The sequence below is a fragment of the Colletotrichum destructivum genome, chromosome 8, assembly GCF_034447905.1.
Source record: "Colletotrichum destructivum chromosome 8, complete sequence".
Lineage (NCBI taxonomy): Eukaryota > Fungi > Ascomycota > Sordariomycetes > Glomerellales > Glomerellaceae > Colletotrichum > Colletotrichum destructivum.
The window spans coordinates 1,369,270-1,392,526 of record NC_085903.1 but is presented as its reverse complement, the minus strand read 5'-3'; the positions used below and the strand labels follow the sequence as shown (position 1 = coordinate 1,392,526).

Here is a 23,257-nt window from a genome sequence, read left to right as displayed (position 1 = left end):
GAAAGCCCCAAGGACCTCAGAGCCGATTGTCCCATGGAGGTCGGCTGGGTTGATCACGAGCACTTGCCAGTCCGAAGGTGTATAACAAGCTTCCGGGGTGCTGCACACTACAGCATTCGTACGTCCGTAAGGTTCGGTCCATTGGGCTCTGTAGGCTAAATTAGCCAGACCCTATTGCGAGCGGGTTGGGATCTCGCCCGCGAATGGTAATCGTTCGTATCTTGGCGTCATACCTTTGTGCTTGAGTCGATTGGGATGAGGAAGCTTGCCTACAAACGCTCCCACGGAACAGAGCCTGGAGTCTTGGCCTGTAAAAGACTTTTAATGACTGACATATGTAGAGTTCTACCTGGCTGGACTAATCTACGAGAACGAGAAAGAGACTGGGATAGCTCCCTCCAACGTTGTGCTTCTTCAACAAAGTTAACCAGAAGCACTTGGCAACCTAGAAAAAACCTGCGCTAGCCGTTTTAATACATGCCGATAATGAGGGCAGATGGGTGCGAACCGTGGCTGTGGGCTACCGTGGCTGTGGGCTGGGCAAGTGAAGGGCGAGACTCTCGCGTCTTGGGGGCCACAACAGTGCAATCAACCCCAAGATGCACACGGCCAAGACAGACAGGCCAAGATATTCACCTGAGTGTAATACCGACCCAAAGAAATTGCCGTTAGGCACAGCCCCTAGAGGCGAACCTCCCCTCCTGAGCCCCCATACCGACAACTGGTCAACATCCAGAAGACGCGCGGTCAGAGAGGAAATTGAGGGGCAGCCCATCAGGCCCCCCCTTTCCTGCGCTCCCGTTGTCGTCGGGCGTATCTGTGTCGCAGCCAGCCGCAACGTGCTGGCAAATCAGACGCCAGGTGGGCGCATGACGTATGGATGATCCTCGGCTTTTCTTGCCGGGTGAGACAAAGGGACGGCGCCAGATCAGGGCCGGGAGGTTGGCTGCAAGATGCCGAGCGCGGTGCAGGAAGAGACGATGGCGCTCTCCGGCATATTCGGCTGACCTGAAAGAAGCCGGGGCGATTGGAAAAATTGATTATTCAGGCTCGCAGGACATGTTGCAGTATCGACGATACCCGATCAGTTTCGCCATGGCATGTGGTCTTTGCGGAGTCTGCGAGTTTGCGACGCTGTTAGCAGGGATAGAGCAGCAAAAATGCCAGTTGCATGCGAGCCAAGTAGCCCTGTCCCGGTGTCTAAACTTGGGGGGGGCACCCGTTGTTTCAATGACGTCTGCTTGCGCGCTGTGGCAGCCACCTAGCGCCAGTCCTCTCCGTATGAACGCAGGTAGTACGTTGCATACCTTGGCGGTAGGAAGGCCCTAGATTCAAACGCGTAGAATACTTTCAAGTCAGCAACGCAGTGATAAATATCTGCCTGTAGTGCAAGCGCGCGGAGCCTGTTGGTCAGTATGATGCTCCCACGAGGCGTGATGCCATCAAGATCAAGCGGGTAGCCGACACTGAGAGATGTGAAACAGGGCTGCCAAGACTGAGAGGCGGTCGACAGATCGAGACTAGAAGGCGAAGTGGTCGCTAGAAGCTTTCCCCATGGGCCGTATTGCCGCGGGACAAACATCGTTGGATCCCGGGTTCTGGATGGCACCACCGGTATCCATATCAGCATTGGCACTGGTAACGAACCGACCTGACTGGAGGGCCTTTTGCAGGCCGCGCAATGCGTGCTTCCCGTAACCAAGCGCAGAGAGGCGGTCTGAGGGCGCGCGTCCAGGTGATTGACAACCTCGCGCAGGAGAGCGTCCCGACCGCAATTGCTTTCTTCCGTTCCAAGGTCAACATGTTTGCTCAGTGCGGCGGATTATCTAGTTGCCGTCTCATGGGCGGGTGTCGTACGATGCCATCGTCGGCCGAGAACCAGTTGCCGTAGCACTGCCGTATGACATGTCCCAAGGCCTCCCAAGGTTTGCCAATGCGTGGCAAGGAGGTGGGAGAGGGTGAAAGCAACGGAATAGTTGTGAAGGTCTCCACGTCGAGGGCTTATTTGCCTGGAGAACCACGCGAGGGAAGGCGTATGTATGGCTGGGGGATCCGAGCGAGAGAATGCCGAAAATGGACGGGCGACATGGTCGAGCTGTCAAGCATCGGTCGGCGTAAGGGAAGCCTATGCCGCTATCCGTACTCTGTACTCTGTAGGTACTTTACAGTAAATTAGTCGGCACAAGATGCCGTCAGGTGGTTGGGCCCGTGTGTGGTGGGAGAAACTCTACTGTCGGAAGGGTGCAGGCGAGAAACGGGCTACAACGCGACTAAGAAGTAGACTTCCCCTCGTAAAATTTTCAATTGGATCGTTGTACTGGCATGGCTAGGTCGTCACTACAAATGGCGGACGAATAAAAGTTCTTGGCGTGATTGAACGGAAAGGAGATGGTTTCTGTATCCAGGCGGCGTTGCCCCTCAAGCAGCTGGCGGCCATAATCCCTCTCCCTCTCTCTCCTCCGAGCTAAGGCGTGCGGTTGTCTGTTGTTTTGGTTTGATTTCTCCGCATTGCTCCGACATCTTAGCTTCCTAAGGAACAAGAACAAGGTCCAGAGGTGTACGTGTAGTTTGATAAGAAACAACCTGAATCGATCCGACGGCTGGCGAGAACAGGAAACGGGACTCGGCACGGGGTGAACGGGGGAGGTCGCTGAAAGATCAGACAAGCTTCGAGGCAACAAAAAGCTTAGCAGTGATGGCATGCGATCCGATGATGGCCAGTCGAGGATTGTGCTGGGGGGGCTGCTGCGTGTATCCGCCCGATGGAGACTAGCACGGCAAGGCAGGGAGCTGTAGTGAGATTGTTTTACTTGCTTGAGCGTTGCTGCGCATGCCGTGACAAAGAACAAACGAGGGGGGTAGAAATGGTACGAGCAGCTGTGGTTTCGGACTCGGTGATGGTTGTCGCGCAAGAGAATGCCAGAAGGGCTGCATGTGCAGGGTGCGGAAATGCAGGCTTGGGGTACCTTTTTAGGCCCAACTGTTGCCGCTTTGGTGACAGAGAATTGCTGCTCGTTTTCTGCTGGCATCTAATTCGTACAGCACGGATGAGTGAAGCCCTGTATGCTGTCTTTGTTTGTTGGTCCGACAGGGAACCGGATCTTCGGCTTGTCGGGATGAATGGAATCATATGTGCTTGCCTGGCCAGTAGACGGGGAGTAGGTAAGTATCTACGGGGTAGGTACCTGCGACAGACCTACGTCTGTCGGACGGGAATGAAATACTTGTCGACTACTCTCCGGTGACATAATTTACCCTGTTTCCATCCACTGTTTTACGAGGTACTTCTCGCGGCATCGAGGTCACGATCTTGTCAGCAACGGCCATTGTCTCGATACCGGATATGCGACTTTCTACTGGCTACCGGGGGATTTAGAACAGTCTCCATCGTCCCACCCCACCATATTTGCCCACCTACGATGTACCACTCACAACCTAACAAGCGTTGGCGCGTCTTCGCATCCATCATCCCACACCTTGCGCCTCCATCCTCCCAGTTCCAACCCTTGCTGGAACCCCTCGTTCGCTCCCATTCTATCAGCCTCTTTGGCCTCAGTCTCTCTCAACTTCAAGTCTCGTCTCCGTCCTGCTCGACCCACACACAGCTCTTAACACATTAGAGTCGTCTATTTCGGGCTACATCGTATATGAAGTAGTGTACTTTGTACCATTTCCTCAGACTCTGTTGAACACCCCAGGAATCCCAAAACAGCGACGATGACCAATCTAGTCTTCGTTCTGGCCTTGAACACTTAACGAGCATATCCTCTCGCTTTATCGCTGAGATGGGCAAATGCATAACGCGAGCAGTGACGACGAGGACGAGGACGAGGACGAATGCGATGAAAGACAGGGCAGGGGAGGCTGTGCAAATGTTCCCTCGCCCCTACATAGTACATGTTATGTTCGGCAGGGTTAGGTATGGGGGTACCGGCGGAACGCTGGAAGTACCTTCTGGTCCGCCTCTCAGTGCAATGCCCGACGTTGCAAAGACCTTATTAACGGCAGCTTCGCTACGAGTACCTCGCCAACTCTTTCCCCGTCCTCTTCTTTCCCGCTCGCGCCGCCGCCCATTGCTTTGTTTCGGTTCCTGGCTTTTGGTGGTGCTGCTGCCCCATGATCCGTCCCGTCGGCCACCTTTTCATCTAGTCTCTGTCCGTTCAACTTCATCCATCCACCGTCCCACCCATTGCCACCACCCACCACCGCCCACCCACACGCACGCCCAAAGTCCAACACCACACCCACGCTCCCCGACCTAGACCTGGACCTGGACCTGGACCCCGACCTGACCTTGCTCCCACTCCCCCGCTGAGCTGATCAGTGTGCAAGTACAAACGCGCACCTGCAGCGCACTGGGAACGACCTGATTTGAACCCCGCTTGGCATTGAAAATCGCGCCTGCCCCAGCTCGCTCGCTGCTGGCCTTCATCAATCCTATCCTCTCTCTCAGCTCGTCCCTTGATCACCTCTCTCTGCCTGGCTCTCTTGCCAACTTCATTCATCCTTCGACCTGGACCGCAATCCGACCCTGTCTTTTTTGGTCCCAAAAGTCGAGCTCCATCTATCCCCAGTCCAGCTCACACGTTCTTCCTCCGCCTTTCGCCGACCTCTGCTCGGATCCTCTCTCTTTCCAAGTTTCCCCCTACTACAGTTTCCCGCTCGTATCCGCCTCGCCCGTTCGTCCCCTTACCCGACACCCGTCCGTTCCTACTTTCTCCATACCGGACCAGCCAACCCACGAACTGTTCACCAAAGGTTGATGGTTTCAATAACCTCAACCCGTTCGCTGAACATGTGAGGGAAGCATGTGTAAGTCATGATGCAACATTTCCAATTCCTTACCCGAAGACATGCGACGCCCCAGTCATGCGTCCTCTTGACGTACCCAGCCAGCGCCTGAAGAGCACTCGCTCTCTTCTTCCTGGCCCAGAAGTGACAAAATGGCCCCGTCTTGGCTCCATTCGCTGACGTCTCACAGCTCTCGAACAGATTCGAAATGTCGTGTATGTCATAAACATTTCTTCCCTCAGGCCTTAGCTGCTGTTGAAGTTGCGAGCACTTGCTCTTCATGTTGATGCGCACGCTGTCTCCTTTCCCTCATGTCAATTTTCTGATCATTGGTCGCCTCGGCTCGTAACCGCCGCGGGCAATGCTACGACTAGAGATCCAGAGCCCCTGTGGGCAGATCTCGGCGCATTGCCTAACCACCACCACTACTACCACCTACTGCTACCATCACGACGTGTTCTCAGCGTCGCATCATTCTCTGGCACTTTGGTCACCAGCTAACCAATATGCAGTCTGCTGTTCAGTAACCCTGTCTGGTCAGGTGCTAACACCATCCCATCGACGCTCATCAAGAACATTACCTCCCTCTCGGTCGGTCCTATTGTCGCCCTTGGCTTGCTCCCAAGGATTGGTCTAACGCAACATGCAGAGGTCCCTCGCTTACCAGGACACCATCTCGGCAAACCTTACAACACTGAGCACCACCAACTCAGAGACGCATGATGGAATCATCCGAGGTCTACTCTACATACCGGACCTCAGCGTCACCGACCCATGTTACGAACAGCAGTACGACATCATTCCTCGAAATGCCACCACCCAGGCGACCCTGCCTCCTTCCAACTACAATCTCATTGCCCTTGCGCCATGGTTCAATGCCACTTGCACAAGGGCATACCTGGCGTCGGCTCGTCTCGATCCCATCCGTGCCTTCATCTTCTACCGCCCCAATAACTCGACGAGGGAACCTCAAGGCGCCGACTCGCCGATATGGGATCTCGAAGATGGCGATGCTTGGCGCTCCCAAAATCGCTTCCCCATATTCGCCATCCCCGGTGCTGAAGGCAACAAAATGATGCGCCAACTCAGCCTTTATTCCGGCAACATCTCCCAAATCCCTTTCGGCGACCAAATAGAGCAAAGATACGAGCCCCATGACGACGACTTTGTTCGCATATGGACCGAATTGACGGTGAAGGACCGTGACAGTGTCCCCGCCATGTGGACCTGGATTCTCACGGTCGTCGGCGTTGTGTTGTTCATCATCGCCTGTCTGTCACTCACAATGCACCTAGTACAGCGGAGACGGAGAATATCATTACGTCGGAGGGTGTTGAGCGGAGAGGTCGACTTGGAAGCGATGGGCATCAAGCGCGTCACAGTGCCGGTCAACCATGTGAAGGGCTTCCCGCTGTTCACATACAGTTTTCAACCAGAGATGGCCAGCACACCTTCCACAACGAGGCCCCCGAAATCCCTCAGGTCACCCCGGAGCATGCGGGCCGATCAACGTACCATATCTGAATCCACCACAGCCAGGTCGAGAGCGAGGAGAGCCAGCATGAACAGCTCGACAAGCACCGTCGCCACGAACTATCAGCCGCAATGCCACATTTGCTTGGAAAATTACCTGGATCGAGAATCCATTATTCGGGAGCTGCCTTGCGGGCACATCTTCCACCCTGAATGCATCGACGAATTCCTGGGCCTGAACAGCTCACTATGCCCAATTTGCAAGAGGAATATGTTGCCGCGCAATTACTGTCCGAAGATTACTAACGGCATGGTACGTCGCGAGCGGGCGATCCGGCGTTTGAGGGAGAGGGTGGTGTTGGACGAGTCAGACGACGAGGAAGCGGAGGTGACAAGCAAACATTGGGGGAAGCGGCTATTCGGCACGGACAAAGCGGCACCCCCCCGGGCAGAAACGCCGATGACGCCCGTGTTACCCGCCAAGTCTCCAAAAACAGGTCAAGAGTCGGCGAATGCTAGAACCCCTTCCGACCTGGAGGCTGCTCCCTTGTCACAAACCCTCGAACCAACTCAAGAGGAGCAAGAGGATTCGGATCGACCCTTAAGTCATTCCGAATGTCGAGAAATATCGCAGCAACAACCTAAGCCACCTCGGCCAGCCGCGGTAGCTCAGCACTCTCACCGAAACAAGCGGCGTAAAACAGGGGGCTTGCGACTACATGTTCCCTCATCGGACGACTCCAAGCAAGCTAATCAACGGCCAGAAGGGCGCAAGAGCCCGTCGGCTTTGGCACGGGCGCGGATGAGAGCGCTCGCAGGCACGCCTTTTGATGATGATCCCGAAGGCCGCTCACCTGCATGTAAGTATGAGACTGGTGGTGGCCCTACATCTTTACTAACCAAGTCTACAGGGAAACGTTACGTTGTCAAAGTCTTCCCAGGCTTCTCGTGACCGAATTCACTCTCGGACATTTGCGTTGAATTTGTGGTCGCATGGTGCAAAGGCGTTTTACGGTTAGGTAAAGGGACAGCCTCAGGGTCGATTTTTGAAAGGAACATGAAGGGACATGATGACAAATACCAATGACACTTCTTGACTATCGCCCAATAATGGGGGTGATGAGGAGACAAATTCACTTTACAGTCACGATGATTAGACTCAATGGGCTGCGAACTGCCCTCGGACGGGTTTATTCAACTTTTTTCAAGCACGGGTCGCACTCTTCGTCCCACGTACCCTTTTTTATTTTTCTGCGTCTTCAAGACACAACCTTTACCCAACCTTTGGACTGGATATACCCTATTGGGAAGGACTTGCATCAAACGGCTATTTGGAGGATTCTATGCATATCCGCAAAAGTTTTCCTCATTCGGTTATTTTTTGACAGCTTCTGTCCCAAGGCGACTTGCGCTAGTTGGACAGAACTTGAACCAGGCAAACTTGTCGTTTCAGGCCGTTCCTGGTTTTTGGAGACAAGCACATCTTAATCAAAGATGTTTACTCACCGCTGTAACCCGTTCCGTTCGTGCTGTCTTTTTCAAATCGCAAATGCATGGCCACGGAAGCAAATAGACAGAAGCAACTACTAACAAGAATCTCTAAGTGCATGGTATCTTCGCTGTACTTGGTGTTTCGTTTCATCCGAATCTTTTGGCATGTGCCATATTTCATCCAATCTGGTTCGCCAAGCCGAACGCCTGCTCGTCTTATAGAGCCACATACATGCCTTGCAAACCGTATCTAAAACTCTCGTCTGCCCCCAGTCTTGGCGTTCCATCTTCCAGTGAACCAGCTTTCAAAGAGTTTGTATCACGACCGGCCGTCGATGAGCTTGTCATCCTCCTTGGTGCCGCCCCTGACCAGAGCTTCGCGAATCTTGTCGTTCTCGTTGGCGCGGATCCGCTGCCGCGCATCCTCAAGCCGCTCGACTCCGCGGTCGATGGTCTCGATATGCACGGTCAGCGGGATCGCGGCGACGGAGTCACTGAGAAGCTCAGGCGCGGCCACGCGGTCGCGGAGATCGCCTAGGCCAGCTTGTATCTTCTCGAGATCAACGATGAGCGCCGAGAGCTGCGCGACCGCTGTGCTGCGCTGGCGGTCCACCTGCCGAAGTAGGGAGAGCTGGGCGTTGAGGTTGTGAAGGCGTTTATTATTCGCACCGACAAGGGTCCACAGCGTCCAAAGAACCTCGTCACGGCGAGATTTGACGGAGTTTGACGAACGGGTAACGAGCTCGTAAATTTGATTGAGATGCTCCTCGGCCTTTGTCAAGAGAAGCAGGACGCCTTGTGCCTCCACGATGAGCGACGAGATGCGGTCGGAAACCATGGCAGTGTGTTCAACGTATTTGTCGAGAAGGGTCCGTTCTGAGAATGGCGTTATAGTCGGAGTGAACGGGTAGAAGACCCAGCTGGACCACTGAGAGAGGATGCCTACATCAGTAGTCTCCGAAGCGGAAAGTGTGTCTAGATAGCGAGATGTCCAACGGTTAATGGAGATGACGGAGTCGACAGCAGACCCGACATGGACGTTGAACTTTTGCAGGTCGGCGGCCGTCAAACGCGCCGTGTCGATATACTCGTTGAATTCGTAGACGAGCTCGTCCCGCTGCGGCAACTCCGAGTATCGAACCATGGTACGCAAGTCGCGGATCGAGGACTCGGAGCGTTTCATTTCCATGGGCAACGAAACGCCGTCGGCGCTGCGTTCGAGTACCTGCTCAAACTGCGACTGGACGTTCATCAGATCATCAAACTCGACGTTTGCAGGCCCAGAGTCCTGGCCGCCACCCGTCGATGAGGTAAATGAAGGGCAAAACGGAAGGTCTAGGTATGCGGCTCCCGGGATGCGACAAAACGGTGAGAGAGACGCCGTTAGCGACTTAGTAACCATATTTTGAAGCATGATGGAGGCACCAAAGAAAAGCCAAACAGCCAAGCAAAGTGCCAGTGGCTTTTGGACGTAGCCTAGAGCCATGCCGATGACGTTGAAAACCCAGGCCAGTATGTTGAAAATCGCGCCTGGGAGAGACTCTGACAGGCGTTCGGTAACCGTTCTATGCTCCTCTGCCGCATCGTCGTAGTAATCCCTCCTTCTCCCATGATCTCCGCGCCGCAGCTTCAAAGGACTTCCGGTGCTCGCTTGCCGAATGACACGGCGGCGTACCTCTCGTTGTTGGTACGGATCATCACCCGGGCGGATAGTCCGCGTCGACCGGCCACTGCTCTGACGGGGGCTGGTGCTGCTGCCGGGGGTAGCACCAAAGCGCATAGACGGCATGACAAACTCTGGGTCTGGAGAACGGTTTGGATCCCGGCGGACGGTAGGTTGAAAGGGAGAGCGGAGAATAACGCGCTCATCATCTGCTTTGTTCATGAAGTCCTGTACGCTGTGATGAGACTCTTGGGAGCCGCCGATACTGAATGACTGCGAAGGAATCTGCGATGGGTCCGTGGAGATGAAACCCTCATCCTCCTCAAGGTCGGGAAGAATAGAGGTGTCGAAACTGTCATTCTCGCCACCCTCGACAAGTCGCCAACTGCTCTCGACGGGGAGGTCTTGCTGACGTCGCGGAGGCATCGTGCCTGGATGGGTGTTTGAGATGCCTTGAGATGGCCGACAAGGTGTTCTTCTTTTTCCTTTTCCTTTCTTGGAGTCAAACCACGTAGCAAGGTATGTGAGACGTCCTAACGCCAGAGATAAGGTACATGGGCAAGTCGACAGCCTTCTTGGGACAGAGGCGCGAAGTGTGATGCTTCCAAGACGCGCCGATCGCGTAAAGTGGCGAAGTTGGTTACAAGGACCCTTAAATGCAGGCGCCACGATATTAACGGTGTCCAGAAACAGTATTGAGGGTTCCGGATGTTTGCTAGTGAGTCATGGGGCGGGAACTAGCTACAGGGACCGAGGAAACGGTTGAGGGCAAAAATAGGTAGAGACAAAGGGCGAAAAGATGTATTGAGGAAGTTCACAAACATTCACAAACAATGTATCCCCTCTGGCGTCATAGGCTCCAGTGGGCGCCCCTTGCATGCACAGCAGCTGTCGCGCGGGGATCCAACAGCTTCTAGTGGATAGCTCCCTCCGCCGAATCCGCTGTATTGGCAGCAGCAGGGACCATGTGGGAAGCAGTGTGACTCGACAGTGTCACAGTGATAAGCTTCGAATCAACCTGGTCATCACATGGTCATGGCGATAAGGCAGGCGGGAAGGGTGTTGGTTGCAACACCCCACCCCACACTGATCCTGTCAGTCATTAACGGAAATGGTGCGTCGGCAAAATATAAAGCCGGCATCCGGGAGATATTGCACACGACAATTGGGTCGTCGCCCCACTTGGCTCCGACGCGATTTCCACCACGTCAGGTCTAGAAGAGAGAGGGACCTGAACCTAAGTAGCCTTGTCTATTGCAACGCACGTTCAACCACTTCGCCGTTACAAATCCCATTTCTGCGTCGCGTGCGCCGGAAAGTCGCTCGTCAGTCCCTCAATTACGCAACCTGACTGCCCACGATGTCAACAGGCATGGATCAACGTGAGCTTGAGTCTTGCATCAAGCAGCTCAACAAGATCGTCCAGGCAAACGAGCCTCCTGCGACCGCCTTAGCCCTCCTTGAGCGTCTGAAGAAGGAGGCTGCTCCCACGGAAGAGATGCTCAGGGTACGCCGCGACCGACTTTTTGATCCAACCCAACACCGGTTCATCACATGTGTTTCATCTACACTGGTGTATCTATAGGGACGGACCGAAGCTGACCTGTTTGCTCGCATTTAGTCTAGCAGAGCTGGTGTCTTCGTTGGCAAGCTTCGGTCGAACTCGAACAAGGAAATCGCCCGCGCCGCGACGGAACTCGTCCACAAATGGAAGAAACTCGTCGAGGCCGAGAAGCAGGGCAAGATAAAGAAGCAGTCGTCCCCCGCCGCTCCCTCTCCAACCCAGGCCCCCGCACCGAAGCCATCTTCGTCGAATGCGATGAACCAGCCTTTCAAAGGCAACCCCGAGCTCCGTCGCGCCAAATCCGATGGCTGCGATACCAAGCGTACCGGCGATGAAACTCGCGACTCCTGTATCGAGCTGATCTACAACGGCCTCGCCTACCGGTCTACTGCCTCCGTCACCGATGTTCTCGCCAAAGCCGTTGCTGTCGAGCACGCTGCGTTCAGCCACTACAAGGGTGTCACCAAGGAGTATCGTGAGAAGCTACGCTCCCTGTTTAGCAATCTGAAAGTCAAGAGCAACCGCCAGCTCGGTGTTAATGTCATGGAGGGCAAGATCGCTCCTGAACGCTTCGTCGTCATGACCCACGAGGAGCTCAAGTCGGAGGAACAGCGCAAAAAGGAAGACGCACTTCAACTTGAGAACATGAAGAAGGCACAGGTCCCCATGGCCGAGAAGAGCATCAGCGACGCTCTCAAGTGCGGCAAGTGTGGACAGAAGAAGGTTAGCTACAGCCAGGCGCAGACGCGCAGCGCTGATGAGCCGATGACAACATTCTGCGAGTGCACTGTTTGCGGTAATCGCTGGAAGGTTAGCCTGTCCATGTCCCCACAGTTTTTTTGGTTTTCGGATACTAACAAATGTCCAAGTTCTCTTGAGCCTGCGATTAGAAGGGGGAGGGTTTCACATATTTCGACTGATGGCGTCATTTTTCGCTTATACCCCGTTCTCAAGGCACGGGATGGTCTTGCATTTGGCACTCGAAGTTAGTGCGGTTTTGGCTGGTACGGAGTTGGGGACGAGGAAACCTTTTATTCTTCTAAACTGTTCTTTTTTACCCCTACACACAGAAAACTCGGGCGTCTTTGCCGCTTCCTTGTCGCGGACTTCACTCAGAACGGAACTACACTCTAGAAAGGGGGGTTCGATGGACCTATGGCCTGAGAGGTAGCCGCCTATTCGAAGTTGAGGCGGAGAAACGATTGAGCGTTTGCAACGTGCTTCGTGGCATTGATTGTGTTTAAATTTATCATTGCCCTATTCACTGCTTCGCCGGACCAATCTTCAACACGGAGATAAGGTCGGCCGAGTGCTCTTCCTCCTCCAAACCCATTGTCGCCACATGTTTCCAGAACTTGCTCAGGTGTCTCGTGCCCGAGTCGCAGAGAATCGTAACGACCTGGCTGCCCTTGGGCAGTCTCGTGGCCGCAACGACGGCCGCGACACAGTTGACGGCACTGCTGCTACCCGCAAAGATGCCATCGTTCTCCACCAGCCATCTCGCCATGCGGCACGCCTGCTCGTCCGTAACCTTGATCGCGTCGTCGATCAGTTCCCTGCCGGCTTCAAAGTTCTCCGTCACCCGGTTGATGCCGATTCCCTCTACGATCGTATCAACCTGCTGCCGCCGCCGAGTTCCTTCCTTCTCCGTGCTGGAATACATAACGCCGTGCCGGATCTTGTTATACAATCCGCTGCCCTGGGGGTCCGCCAAAATGACCTGCAGACCCGGCACGTTGGCCTCTTCCTTGAGGTACTTGGCCACGCCAGCAATAGTACCGCCCGTTCCGGCGCCAGCCACGAAGGCGTCCAACCTGCCCCCGGTCTGGTACACAATCTCCGGGCCCGTTGTGTGTTGGTGCGCCGCGAAGTTAGCTGGGTTCTCGAACTGATCCGCAAAATAGCCGACACTGCCGTCACCGGCGTTGGCGGCGTGTTCAACAGCGCGCCGCCTCGCGAGGTTAACAAAGTGCTCCGGCGATGCGATCGGTGCGGGGTCTACGCGCTCGACGGTCGCACCGAGGTGGCGGAGCAGATCAACCTTCTCCATGGCCATATCGTTGGGCATGCAGATGTGCGCGCGATAGCCCCTTGCGCGCGCTAGCGTCGCCAGCGAAATGCCTGTGCTGCCGACGGTGCCCTCGTAGATAGTGTCTCCACGCCCGGGGACGAGCTGGCCCGCAGCCTCGGCGGCTTCGATCATCGACAACGCGACGCGGTCCTTTGGCGTGTTGCCTGCGGCGTTGAGGAACTCGGCCTTGGCGAGGATGACTCGACCTGTCGCCTCGCTAAGGGAGCGGATCTTGATGAGCGGGGTGTTGCCGATGGCGCCGGCGACGCCGTCTGCGATTAAAGGTGGATTCCACGAGGCGCCTCCCGCGTAGGCGGCCGCCGCCTCCTCGGCTTCGGAGGCCGTCTCATGGTCTTCGAGCTGCACGGGCGGTCCCCAGAAAACACTGCTGCGTCGGGAGGGATCCGTGGATGAACCGCCGGTGGGAGCCCGGCGGGTGCGGCGGCGCTGGTAGCGGCGCTCGAGGTCGGGATAGAAGTCTTTGAAGCCCAGTGTGACGAGGATGCCAGCCGCGAAGGCGAGCGCCAGGGCGGCTGAGCCATAGGCTTTTGGATGGTTGCTCAGAGACATGTTGTCCGTGTCATGTGTTGTGCTCCATCGTCCGCGTGAGTCCCCACGGCGTCCTTATGACTTCTCTCTGACGAGATTTCGTTATCCCGAGTATCTCTCGAGAACTTGATGTAGGTGAAGAGGTGAAGTAAACATTGACTGGATCACGAAATTCCGACCATCTTTTTTCCCCCTACGCGTGTGCAGGGGAGTTGCCCGCTAAACGGCGTGATGTCATTTTAGCTCAGGAGACCCCTGTATTCAGCCTCAACATGTGCTATGCGCTTCGGCCTTCAGCGGCTCCAATCCAACCCTCGGGAGGCCTTGGCTGAAAGCAACCTGCAGCGGATTAACAGCTGCCCCGTCCGTTTCGAGGGAGCTCGGGCCATGATGGAACCCTTTGCCAACCCACGGCCGGCGAGGTGCTGTTTTGCTACAGTTGTTGATTCCCAACCTTCATTTTCTGCTGCGATCTCCTCACTCAGATTCCCTCCGGGATGGACTCCCCCGCCGTCACCCGCCTCTTCCGTGAGCTCTTCCGCCGGCCCGCGTGCCAATCCCGCCGGCATTGCACGGCTGCCACCGCCGCACTCCCGGCTCTGAGCCAACGTCGTCCTCATCCTCATAACCCTCACCACAATACCGCCGCAGCTACAACACGACCACCGACGGGCATCAATGGGCCGTCCACGTCGCAACAGCGGAGGGAATACGCCGTGAAGACGTCTGCCGAGAAACAGGAGAAGACAAACGAGTCCAAGTGGCAGCAGCGGACGTCCCTCTTCCCGAACGACCGCGCCGACGAGTTCGACACCTACCCGACGCTCAGCTCCCGCGACCTGGCCGCCCGCTCAACCCGCCCGCGCAAGGTCAAAATGCTCACCCGTGACTTCATCGAGGACAGCCTCTACAACCCGGCCTACGGCTACTTCTCCACGCAGGCCGTCATCTTTTCCCCCGGTCAGCCCTTCGACTTCCCTGCCTTCCGCGATGAGCCGCACTTCTACCGCGAGCTGGGCCAGCGGTACACCGAGTTTGAGGACGAGCTCGACAACAAGGAAGGGGTTAACGACGCCCGCCCGCTCTGGCACACGCCCACCGAGCTGTTCCGCCCATACTACGGCGAGGCTATCGCCCGCTACCTGGTCTCCAACTACCGCCTGACGACGTACCCCTACCATGACCTCATCATCTACGAGATGGGCGCCGGCCGCGGCACACTCATGCTCAACATCCTCGACTACATCCGCGACATAGACCCCCAAGTCTACGCCCGCACCCAGTACCGTATCATCGAGATTTCCCCGGCACTCGCCTCACTGCAGCGCCACCACCTCCTCTCGACCGCCGACTCGCGCGGCCACGCCTCCAAGGTCGAGATCATCAACAAGTCCATCTTCTCCTGGTCCGAGCGCGTGCCCTCGCCATGCTTCTTCCTTGCCATGGAGGTCTTTGACAACTTCTCCCACGACTGCGTACGCTACGACCTCGCCACCGAGGAGCCCCTTCAGGGCTCCGTCCTCGTCGATGCCGACAACGACCTGTACGAGTTCTACTCCCCGGACCTTGACCCGGTCCTCGCCCGCTTCCTCCGCGTCCGCCACGCTGCCACGGGAGGCCGTTACCCGACCCCCTATCCAGCGAACCGCATGCTGCGCAATCTCAAGTCGCACATGCCCATGATGCCAAACCTCTCGGAGCCCGAGTACATACCCACCCGCCTGATGCAGTTCTTCGACGTGCTGGAGAAGTACTTCCCTGCCCACCGTCTCGTCACGAGCGACTTCCACTCCCTGCCAGACGCCATCCCTGGCCTCAACGCACCCGTGGTACAGACGCGGTACGAGCGTAAGACGGTGCCCGTGACTACGCCTTTGGTAAGCTGCCACTGTTGCATGCCCCATACGCTCCGAAGATGACGATGCTGACCAGCTGTGCAGGTTCACCAGGGCTACTTTGACATCATGTTCCCGACAGATTTCCAAACCATGGAGGTAATGTACCAGGCCATCACGGGCAAGCTCACGAGGCTCACGTCTCATGGTGACTTTATGAAGCGCTGGGCTTTCCTTGAGGACACCCAGACACGCAGCGGGGAGAACCCTCTGCTCAGTTACTACGAGAACGCCAGCGTGCTGGTCACCGTATAAATACATGTAGACAGGATATACATGATACCCCTGAGACCGTGGATAACTTTTGCGATGACTGGAAACTCTTTCTCTTGCGATTCTTTTTATTTTATTTTTAAGCCTTTGTCTGTTTACTTTACGTGACTGAGATGGCTCCTAAACACAACAAGGTAAGGAAGGGGAGACAAGCTTTTGATAAGACGGTGAACCGCTCCGATGCGATCGTCCGGATCACAACATAATCGTCCTGTCCATATTCCTGTGTCCATCTAATTCCCGTTTAAAAAGTAGATTGCGTGAGCCAGGCATGCCTCTGCAGCATAATGGCGGGAATCTCGTGTATGACGCTCAAATGTTGAGCTTCTCCTTGAGCCACCTCTCCGCCGTGGCGACAGCTTCATCCAAGTTCTCGGCATTGGTGCCCTGTCCTTGACGGGTAGGCTCCTTGCCGCCGGATTTGCCTCCGACAACTCCGCTAACTTGAGCAGCCCATTGCTCGGCAGTAACACCCTGAGAGGACAGGTGCTAGGTCCGGGTTAGCTCGACTTCACAGCGGATGGACCGACGTTCCAGTGACGACTTACAGTTCCAACATAGACACCATGGGCAACCGAGCCCTCGTTCTTGCTCCCGCCAAAGAGGTAGACGGAGCGCTCCTTGTCCTTGGACTGAAAGTGCTTGACAACCTCGCCGATGGCCTTGGCGTTGGCAGAGATGGGGAGCTGGCCGACGAACCACTTGGAGTCCTTGTTCTTATCGAAGTGAGCGACAACGGTGTCGAGCGCAGTCTTGGCCTCGGCCTTCTGGCGCTTCTTCTGCTCGTCAGTGACAGACTTGATTATCTTGTCAAATCGCTTCTTGATGTCCTCCTTGGTGAGAGTGGAGATGGTCAGCTGGTTCAGAGCGTGCTGGGTCGTCTTGATCTCCTGCTCCTTCTCGGGGCCGAAAGGCAACGCCTCGAGTGCATCCAGACGCTTGGAGAACTCGTCAGCCTCGCGCTGCACCTGGTGCGCAGCATCGCCCGTGTAGGCGATGATGCGGCGGATACCCTTGGCAATGCCGCTCTCCTCGACGATGACCAGGTCCTTGATGAGCCCGGTCTGCTCGACGTGGGTTCCACCGCAGAACTCAACGCTGACCTTGCGCCATTCAGGGTTCTTGGGGTTGCCAAGCAGCGTGTCGACATCAACGCCAACGGACACAACACGGACGGGGTTGGGGTATGTCTCGCCGAATACAGCGCGGACACCCTCGATTCCCTTGGCCAGGTCGAGATCCACTTCCTTGGCGTAAATCTTGCCGTTCTGGCGAATGTACGAGTTGGAGAAGTCCTCGATCTTCTTAAGCTCAGGAATGGTCACGGCAGTCTTGTGGGAAAAGTCAAAACGCAACTTCTCGTTGTCCACCAAAGAGCCCTTTTGGTTAATGTCGTCGCCGAGGACTTCGCGAAGAGAGTGATTGAGGATGTGGGTACCGGTGTGGTTGTTGCGGATGGGAGATCTCCTCAGCTCATCGTATTCGCAGATCACCTCGTTGCCGGATGACAATGTGCCATACTCGAGGTAACCGTTGTGGACAATATATCCTCCGTAGTTCTGTACATCCAAGACCTTGAACTCGGCAACATCATCAATGACGATGCGCCCAGTATCAGCGACCTGGCCACCGGACTCGGCGTAGAAGTTGGTCTTGTCCAGCAACAGACCCAGGGGAGTGTTCTCGGCAACATCCTTGGTTGACTTGACAAAGGCCTTGCCGTCGTAGATCAGTTGCACCTTGGCCTTGGAGTCACCCTTGACGTACTTACCCTCGTCATCCGTTCTCGCAACGTTGAGTTGTTGCTCAAGCTCGGCAATTTGATGAACGTTTAGCTTTGCGAAGGTCTGGACGGAGTTCTTGACGACTTTGCTGGCCTCACGAGCCTTGTCTTGAGCAACCTTGACCTCGTCGTCGTCGATCTCAAGCTTACGCTCCTCGGCCATGAGTTTGGTCAGATCCACAGGGAAGCCAAAAGTGTCGTAAAGTCTCCAGACCTCAGCACCAGAGAGCTTCTTCTCGCCCTTTTTGATGGCAGCGTTGGCGTACTTCTCGAATTGTGCCTCACCACGGTCAAGGGTACGGGCGAAGGCCTCCTCCTCCTCATCCAGGATCTCCCTGATGTCCTGCTGCTTTTTGACGATTTCAGGGAACTGTTCGCCCATCTGGTCAACAAGAGCAGGGAGAATCTTGGAGAAGAAGGATCCGATCTCGGCGTTGAAGTACTTGCGGGCATAACGAACGCCGCGACGCAAGACTCGGCGAACGACATATCCGCGTCCGTCGTTGTTGGGAACAGCGCCGTCGGACATGGAGAAGGTTAACAGGCGTATGTGATCAGCAACGACACGGTAGGCGGTGTCGATGCCATCAACGTCGTCAGCGCCATACTTGTCAGTGTACGGTCTGGCGCCCGTGACCTCTTCTATCCTCTGAAACAAGGGGGTGAAAATATCGGTGGCGTAGTTGGAGACGGTGTTCTGGAGGGCTGACACGAGACGCTCGAAACCCATGCCGGTATCGACGTGCTTTGCAGGCAAGGACTTCAGAGATCTATCGGGCTGGCGGTCGTACTGGATGAAAACGTTGTTCCAGATCTCGACAACCATGGGGTCATCCTGGTTGACCAAGTCAGAGGCGTTGCGGCCGCCGATCTTGTCGTAGTGAACCTCACTGCAAGGTCCGCAGGGGCCTTGATCGCCCATCTCCCAGAAGTTGTCCTTCATGTTACCGGGCAGGATGTGGTCCTCGGGGACACCAACAGATTGCCACAGGCCCTTGGCCTCTAGGTCAGGCTCGAGGCCCATGTCGGGGTTGCCCTCGAAGTAGGTGACGTACAGACGGGAAGGGTCCAGGCCGTAGACCTTTGTCAGAAGCTCCCAAGACATCTCAATTGCGTCCTTCTTAAAGTAGTCTCCGAAGGACCAGTTGCCCAGCATCTCGAAGAAGGTGTGGTGGTAGCTGTCCTTGCCGACATCGTCGAGATCGTTGTGCTTGCCACCAGCACGAATGCACTTCTGGGTGTCGGTCGCACGCTTCAGGGAGTACATGGGATCGGCCTTTGAGATCGTTCCGAGGAAGATGGGCTTGAACTGGTTCATGCCCGCATTGGTGAAGAGCAAGGTGGGGTCATTGTGAGGGACGACGGAGGAGGAGGGAACTGTGATATAGTAAGACGAGTCAGCCAACCGAAGCTCTGCAAGTTGACGAAGCCAAAAGAGCAGTCGTAATCTGTGTGATCAATAGACGCAAGGCCGACGGGGCAATGCTATGTCGTGACATTGGTAGCATGGAGGGGTTTTGGTGATATCGTACCGATAGTGTGGCCCCTCTTCTCGAAGAACTCGAGGAAAGTCTTGCGCACAACGGCGCCGGGCCACTTTGGCTCAGCCATGACTGCAGCGGATGATGTCGAAGTAGAATGAAAGCGCCTCTGCGGGAAGATGGCACTTGATGAGATGAGACCAGACGGCGTCGTAAGTGTATTTGTCTGGGATCCGACCGACGCTCGAGTCCAGCAAAAAGAGGGTTTGATTGTAGATGTGGAGGAGGTGGGCGTTTTATCAGGGCCGGCACAGCTGTGACTCTTTTGGCGGGGTGGGCAGCTTGTTAGCGCCGCAGCTGCATTCGCATTGCTTCGGGGTAGGAGGGGCAGCGATAGCGGGAGCGGATGCGGACGCAGGCGTGGTAGGGGCGGCCGCAAGGGGCTGTCTGGCCGGGTGCTTTCGTAGAAACTTCTACAAGCCCGCCGGGAACGACTCAAGGCCAGTACAAAAGCGCCAGAGCTCCCCGACCCAGGCCATCCGCCACAGCTGAGCGCTTGTGAATGCGCCCGCGCCCCTCGTACGAGCATAACAGCTCCTCCCGCCGTCATTCCTCTCTGACTTTGCCCTTCCCCTCAAATACAACCGCCTGGACGGACGAACTGGAAATTGCGCAGCGTGAGACTCAGAACGTCTCCTCTCTCTCTATCTTTCTCGCCTTCTTCCCACGTCTCGATTTCGAACGAAACCTCACAGAAAAGCGAGCAAGCAAGTCTGTCGGTTGTTGTCTTACCAGCAAACGAACCGGGGTAAAAAAGACTGCTGTTTCCAACCCAGAGGCGTCCGGATTTCGGATTGGCTCTGGAGCCAACTGCGTTCTTCGGTTCGCGACGGGATATTCCCTACTCTTCCGGAAACGGCGATTCGAGATCAGCCGTGCCGCACCTCTCTTACCCTCACGCTTAGGAAATACCAACGACGACCTCTAATCACCCCCGATTGGCGATTGGCGGCGCCTTTGTGCTCGGCTGCTGCTCAGCTGCTCCTGTCGTGTCTCTCTTTGCTGCGATATAAGTGGCCACTGCGGGGATTGGATTAATTGACTATCGTATCGGGTTCCGTTGTCCGTTGCTGTTACTGTTGGCGTCGTTGTAGTCGTCAGGCCAGCAGCGTTGCGAAAAGAGAGGTTTGGTAGTAAAAGTGTAGGGGGTGCAGCAGGAAAGGATTGGGTGAGAAGCCCGACGCGCGCGCGAGAAAGTTCCAGCAAAAAGTCGCCGGATACATGTTGCTGCACGGGGCCCAATCTCCCTCCCATGCGCTGGACTCCCACGCGCTGGAGCCGGATCAGCAGCACCAGCAACATCAACCGGCGAGACAGTTACGGCGCAAAAGAAAGGCTGAGTCCCAGGACAACGAACGTTTGTCCAAAAGACTCAGTCTGTTGAATCTAGGTACAGTCCAACCCCCCGGTCAGGCTTTCTTGGCGTATTTGGATGCTAACACTGCATGCAGAGAAGAATGGCCAGAAACTTTATGTCCCGGTGGAGGAGCCGACTCCATCGTCCGTGTCGCCAAACGCCGCTGTTCCCACATCCTCGTCGACGGCCTCCACCTCTCCCACCAGCCATCGCCGCCGTCGCCATTGCAACCCACCACCTCCGCTATCACCCGACGAGGAAGTGATGCAGCTCGACGACACCAAGCACAAGGTCTACATTTACAGCATCGATGACGAGCTCTCATCCTCCGAGAGCGAGACCGACGACGGCAAGCTGGTCTTCCTGCCGGACATTGAGAAGCACCTGCGCGCTACGCGCATTCCACCCTCCATTCTGGCCAACGATCAAGGCGAGCTTGCCGGCATGCAGGTGGTCTTGTACAACGAACCCACATCCTTAACCATTCCACGCGAGCAAGACAGCGTCCGCAAGGCCATCGTCGAATCCCGGGCCCGCATGCGTGAGAGGCAGCGTCTCGAACGAGAGGGCAAAGGCACACCCGCCGTGCAGATGCCGCCACCTTTTGTCCCTCAGCAACCCGTCGGCGCCCCCATTCTCGAGTCCCAACAGCCGGTCAGCGCTAGTGTGCCCGGTTTTCTGACCCCGGCCGAGGCTTCGGCATTCGTAGACTACGACCCTGACGCTATGGACGTGGACTAGGGGGGCGAAGAAACAAGGCAAGTACTTTTAACATATTTTATGACGATACCCACGGCCGCTACGGATATCAACGAATTGCTGCAGTCAAGAAAGAGAAGGAGAGCCCACGACGATTCACGGCCCGGGTCAGTGACACGTTCCACTGGCATGTATAATTTCTTATCGATTGGGTGGGAACAGTGCTGCATTGTACAATATACAAGAGTCATAGTCAAGGCGTCCCAGCAGTCCCCGGTGAATGAGGCGTCCAGCCTGGATGCCCGCGGATCTTGTGGCCTCTAGGTATACGATGAACCCAGCCAATTCTCGTTGACGATCCTCGTCTTGATTTGCGTCTCGGTTATATCACACCTCGTCTCGTCTTGAATCTCATCTCGAGCTAGCAATGAGCAACACGACCTTTCTAAATAAAGACATGGAAGAGAGGGGTGAGCTGAAGAAAGAAAAAAAAGAAAAAAAAAGAGGTAAAGCCGCTTTGGAACGCCGAACGCAACAAGAAAACCACACGTGTTCATCCTCCGCGCCGCCCTTTCGCAGTCCTCTCACTCACTGCGACCTGTACGGATAAGCCTGCCCGGCATGGTTCGCCGCAACGGCGGCGGGCGGCGAGACGCCGTACTCTTGGGACGGGTCAATCTTGGAACCCCCATCGGGGGGCGCGTAGACGGGAGGCCTAGCGGCGTTGGGATCGTAGGTGGGCGGCGGCATCCCCTGCATGCCGTAGTAGCCGCCGGCCGGGGCGTTCGGGTGGGTGTTGTAGTATTCCGGGCGGTAGGTGTTGTAGGAGGCAGTGGGCCAGGCGTAGCGGCTGTCTACGCGAGCGAGCTGGGCGCGGCTGAAGAGCCAGCGGTGGTAGCCGAGCGGGAGAAGGCCCTTCTTCATGCGACGCTTGCCGTGGACGTAGCCGATGACGAGGAAGGCAGCGAAGAGCGTCGTGAGGCCGAGGAAGACGGACCACTTGACGATGACGCCCGTCTGTTTTTGCGGGATTTGTTAGAGTCGGAGTGCATAGAGAGAGAGAGAGAGAAGGAAAGAGAGAGATGAGGGGGAGAGGTTCTTACCCGACTATACCACCAGGGAATTGCTCGTCCATTCTGGATGACCCAGCCGGGAGGGAGTTCGTTGGAGTTGGCCACAGTCTGCCGAGCGACCAAGTAGGCGTCCATCGTGATGTATAGTCTGCTTTGCTTTCGCCCAATCGATCGTCCCCTCTATATCCAAATCCAGTCCAATCCAGTCGGTCCGGTCCAGCCCGGTCCCTTTTCGTTGGCAGCTCCACGCCAAATTCGAGGTTATTCCGGGGTTCCTTTTTTTTTTTTTTTTTTTGCTCACCCGTGGCTGGCATTCGGCGAGTGCAATGTCTGCAGATCAGCTACGCCGGAGTTAGACCAAGCCAAGTCGTTTTGACAACCAACGAGCGAGCAAGGGTAGCTAGCGTGTGGTGACGAGTAGGGGAAGGGAGTGAAAGAGTGTGTATAATGGTTCCTGGCTCTGCCAAGACTCGGAGATGCAGCGGGTGGACGGTTTATTTGAATCGCTCCAAACGGGAAAACAAGAGCGATGAGAGCATTCGACCAGCCACTTACTTACTACCAGGTGCTCTGTACTCTAATACTACGCGTATGCATCCACAGGTATCCACATCTTTTCTAGTTATGCTCGGACATGGGTGCCGGCATCGTTAACTTTGTTCTCCACGGGCGTCCAGGGGGTGGGACGGGGTCGGTTTTGGGAGGTTGGGGTGCATGGACGGGACCTCATTGGCCTCCATTGGCTGAAAGGGACCAGCTGGAGGTCGTCGAGGAGTGTGACCACTGACGACGGCGGTACGTGTGCAACTCTGCGGCAGCCCTGAAGCACGAGAGTCGTTTCATCCATCTCGGGTCCCGAACGGCGTACTACGACACTCGACATTCTACACAGTAGGAAGCACACACACACACTCTCTCTCTCTCGCAAACAGAAACAACAAACACTGGCCAGTCCTCCGTGAGTCGTGGACATCAGCGGTCTGAGAGGCCGCCCACCACCCTCTGGGCCGCCGCAGTGCAGTGTTTCCCATCCA

General features: G+C 55.9%; 9 protein-coding genes across 9 annotated transcripts; 4 read left to right on the top strand and 5 right to left on the bottom strand.

The window, feature by feature from the left end:
- Positions 1-272: 272 nt before the first annotated feature.
- Positions 273-3,139, bottom strand: CDEST_12265 (uncharacterized protein). Its single transcript, XM_062928421.1, has one exon. The coding sequence runs from the start codon at positions 3,027-3,029 to the stop codon at positions 2,301-2,303; it is 729 nt and encodes a 242-aa protein (XP_062784472.1). The 5' UTR covers positions 3,030-3,139; the 3' UTR covers positions 273-2,300.
- A 2,295-nt stretch (positions 3,140-5,434) lies between these two features.
- CDEST_12264 (Putative Zinc finger, RING-type) lies at positions 5,435-7,216 on the top strand (the record flags this gene model as incomplete). The annotated part of the gene is made up of 1 exon (XM_062928420.1): positions 5,435-7,216. The coding sequence occupies one exon, from the start codon at positions 5,435-5,437 to the stop codon at positions 7,214-7,216; it is 1,782 nt and encodes a 593-aa protein (XP_062784471.1).
- Positions 7,217-8,062: 846 nt separating this feature from the next.
- Positions 8,063-10,218, bottom strand: CDEST_12263 (uncharacterized protein). Its single transcript, XM_062928419.1, has one exon. The coding sequence runs from the start codon at positions 9,842-9,844 to the stop codon at positions 8,075-8,077; it is 1,770 nt and encodes a 589-aa protein (XP_062784470.1). The 5' UTR covers positions 9,845-10,218; the 3' UTR covers positions 8,063-8,074.
- Positions 10,219-10,614: 396 nt separating this feature from the next.
- CDEST_12261 (Putative Zinc finger, TFIIS-type, transcription elongation factor S-II, central) lies at positions 10,615-13,795 on the top strand. The gene is made up of 3 exons (XM_062928417.1): positions 10,615-10,925; positions 11,040-11,792; positions 11,852-13,795. The coding sequence occupies exons 1-3, from the start codon at positions 10,779-10,781 to the stop codon at positions 11,858-11,860; spliced, it is 909 nt and encodes a 302-aa protein (XP_062784468.1). The 5' UTR covers positions 10,615-10,778; the 3' UTR covers positions 11,861-13,795.
- On the bottom strand, positions 12,243-13,789 carry CDEST_12262 (Putative tryptophan synthase beta chain-like, PALP domain-containing protein). The gene has a single exon (XM_062928418.1). It carries the CDS (start codon positions 13,621-13,623, stop codon positions 12,244-12,246), a length of 1,380 nt encoding a protein of 459 aa, XP_062784469.1. The 5' UTR covers positions 13,624-13,789; the 3' UTR covers position 12,243.
- A 255-nt stretch (positions 13,796-14,050) lies between the features above and the next one.
- On the top strand, positions 14,051-16,017 carry CDEST_12260 (Putative protein arginine methyltransferase NDUFAF7). The gene is made up of 2 exons (XM_062928416.1): positions 14,051-15,479; positions 15,543-16,017. The coding sequence occupies exons 1-2, from the start codon at positions 14,100-14,102 to the stop codon at positions 15,750-15,752; spliced, it is 1,590 nt and encodes a 529-aa protein (XP_062784467.1). The 5' UTR covers positions 14,051-14,099; the 3' UTR covers positions 15,753-16,017.
- CDEST_12259 (Putative translation protein, beta-barrel domain superfamily) lies at positions 15,800-19,644 on the bottom strand (the record flags this gene model as incomplete). The annotated part of the gene is made up of 3 exons (XM_062928415.1): positions 15,800-16,259; positions 16,319-18,930; positions 19,086-19,644. The coding sequence occupies 3 exons, from the start codon at positions 19,642-19,644 to the stop codon at positions 16,083-16,085; spliced, it is 3,348 nt and encodes a 1,115-aa protein (XP_062784466.1). The 3' UTR covers positions 15,800-16,082.
- Positions 19,626-21,360, top strand: CDEST_12258 (uncharacterized protein). The gene is made up of 2 exons (XM_062928414.1): positions 19,626-20,484; positions 20,546-21,360. Exons 1-2 carry the CDS (start codon positions 20,316-20,318, stop codon positions 21,190-21,192), a joined length of 816 nt encoding a protein of 271 aa, XP_062784465.1. The 5' UTR covers positions 19,626-20,315; the 3' UTR covers positions 21,193-21,360.
- A 1-nt stretch (position 21,361) lies between these two features.
- CDEST_12257 (Putative chitin synthesis regulation, Congo red resistance, RCR protein) lies at positions 21,362-22,737 on the bottom strand. The gene is made up of 2 exons (XM_062928413.1): positions 22,254-22,737; positions 21,362-22,167 (listed from the first exon to the last, which is right to left on the bottom strand). The coding sequence occupies exons 1-2, from the start codon at positions 22,356-22,358 to the stop codon at positions 21,739-21,741; spliced, it is 534 nt and encodes a 177-aa protein (XP_062784464.1). The 5' UTR covers positions 22,359-22,737; the 3' UTR covers positions 21,362-21,738.
- Between the last annotated feature and the right edge of the window lie 520 nt (positions 22,738-23,257).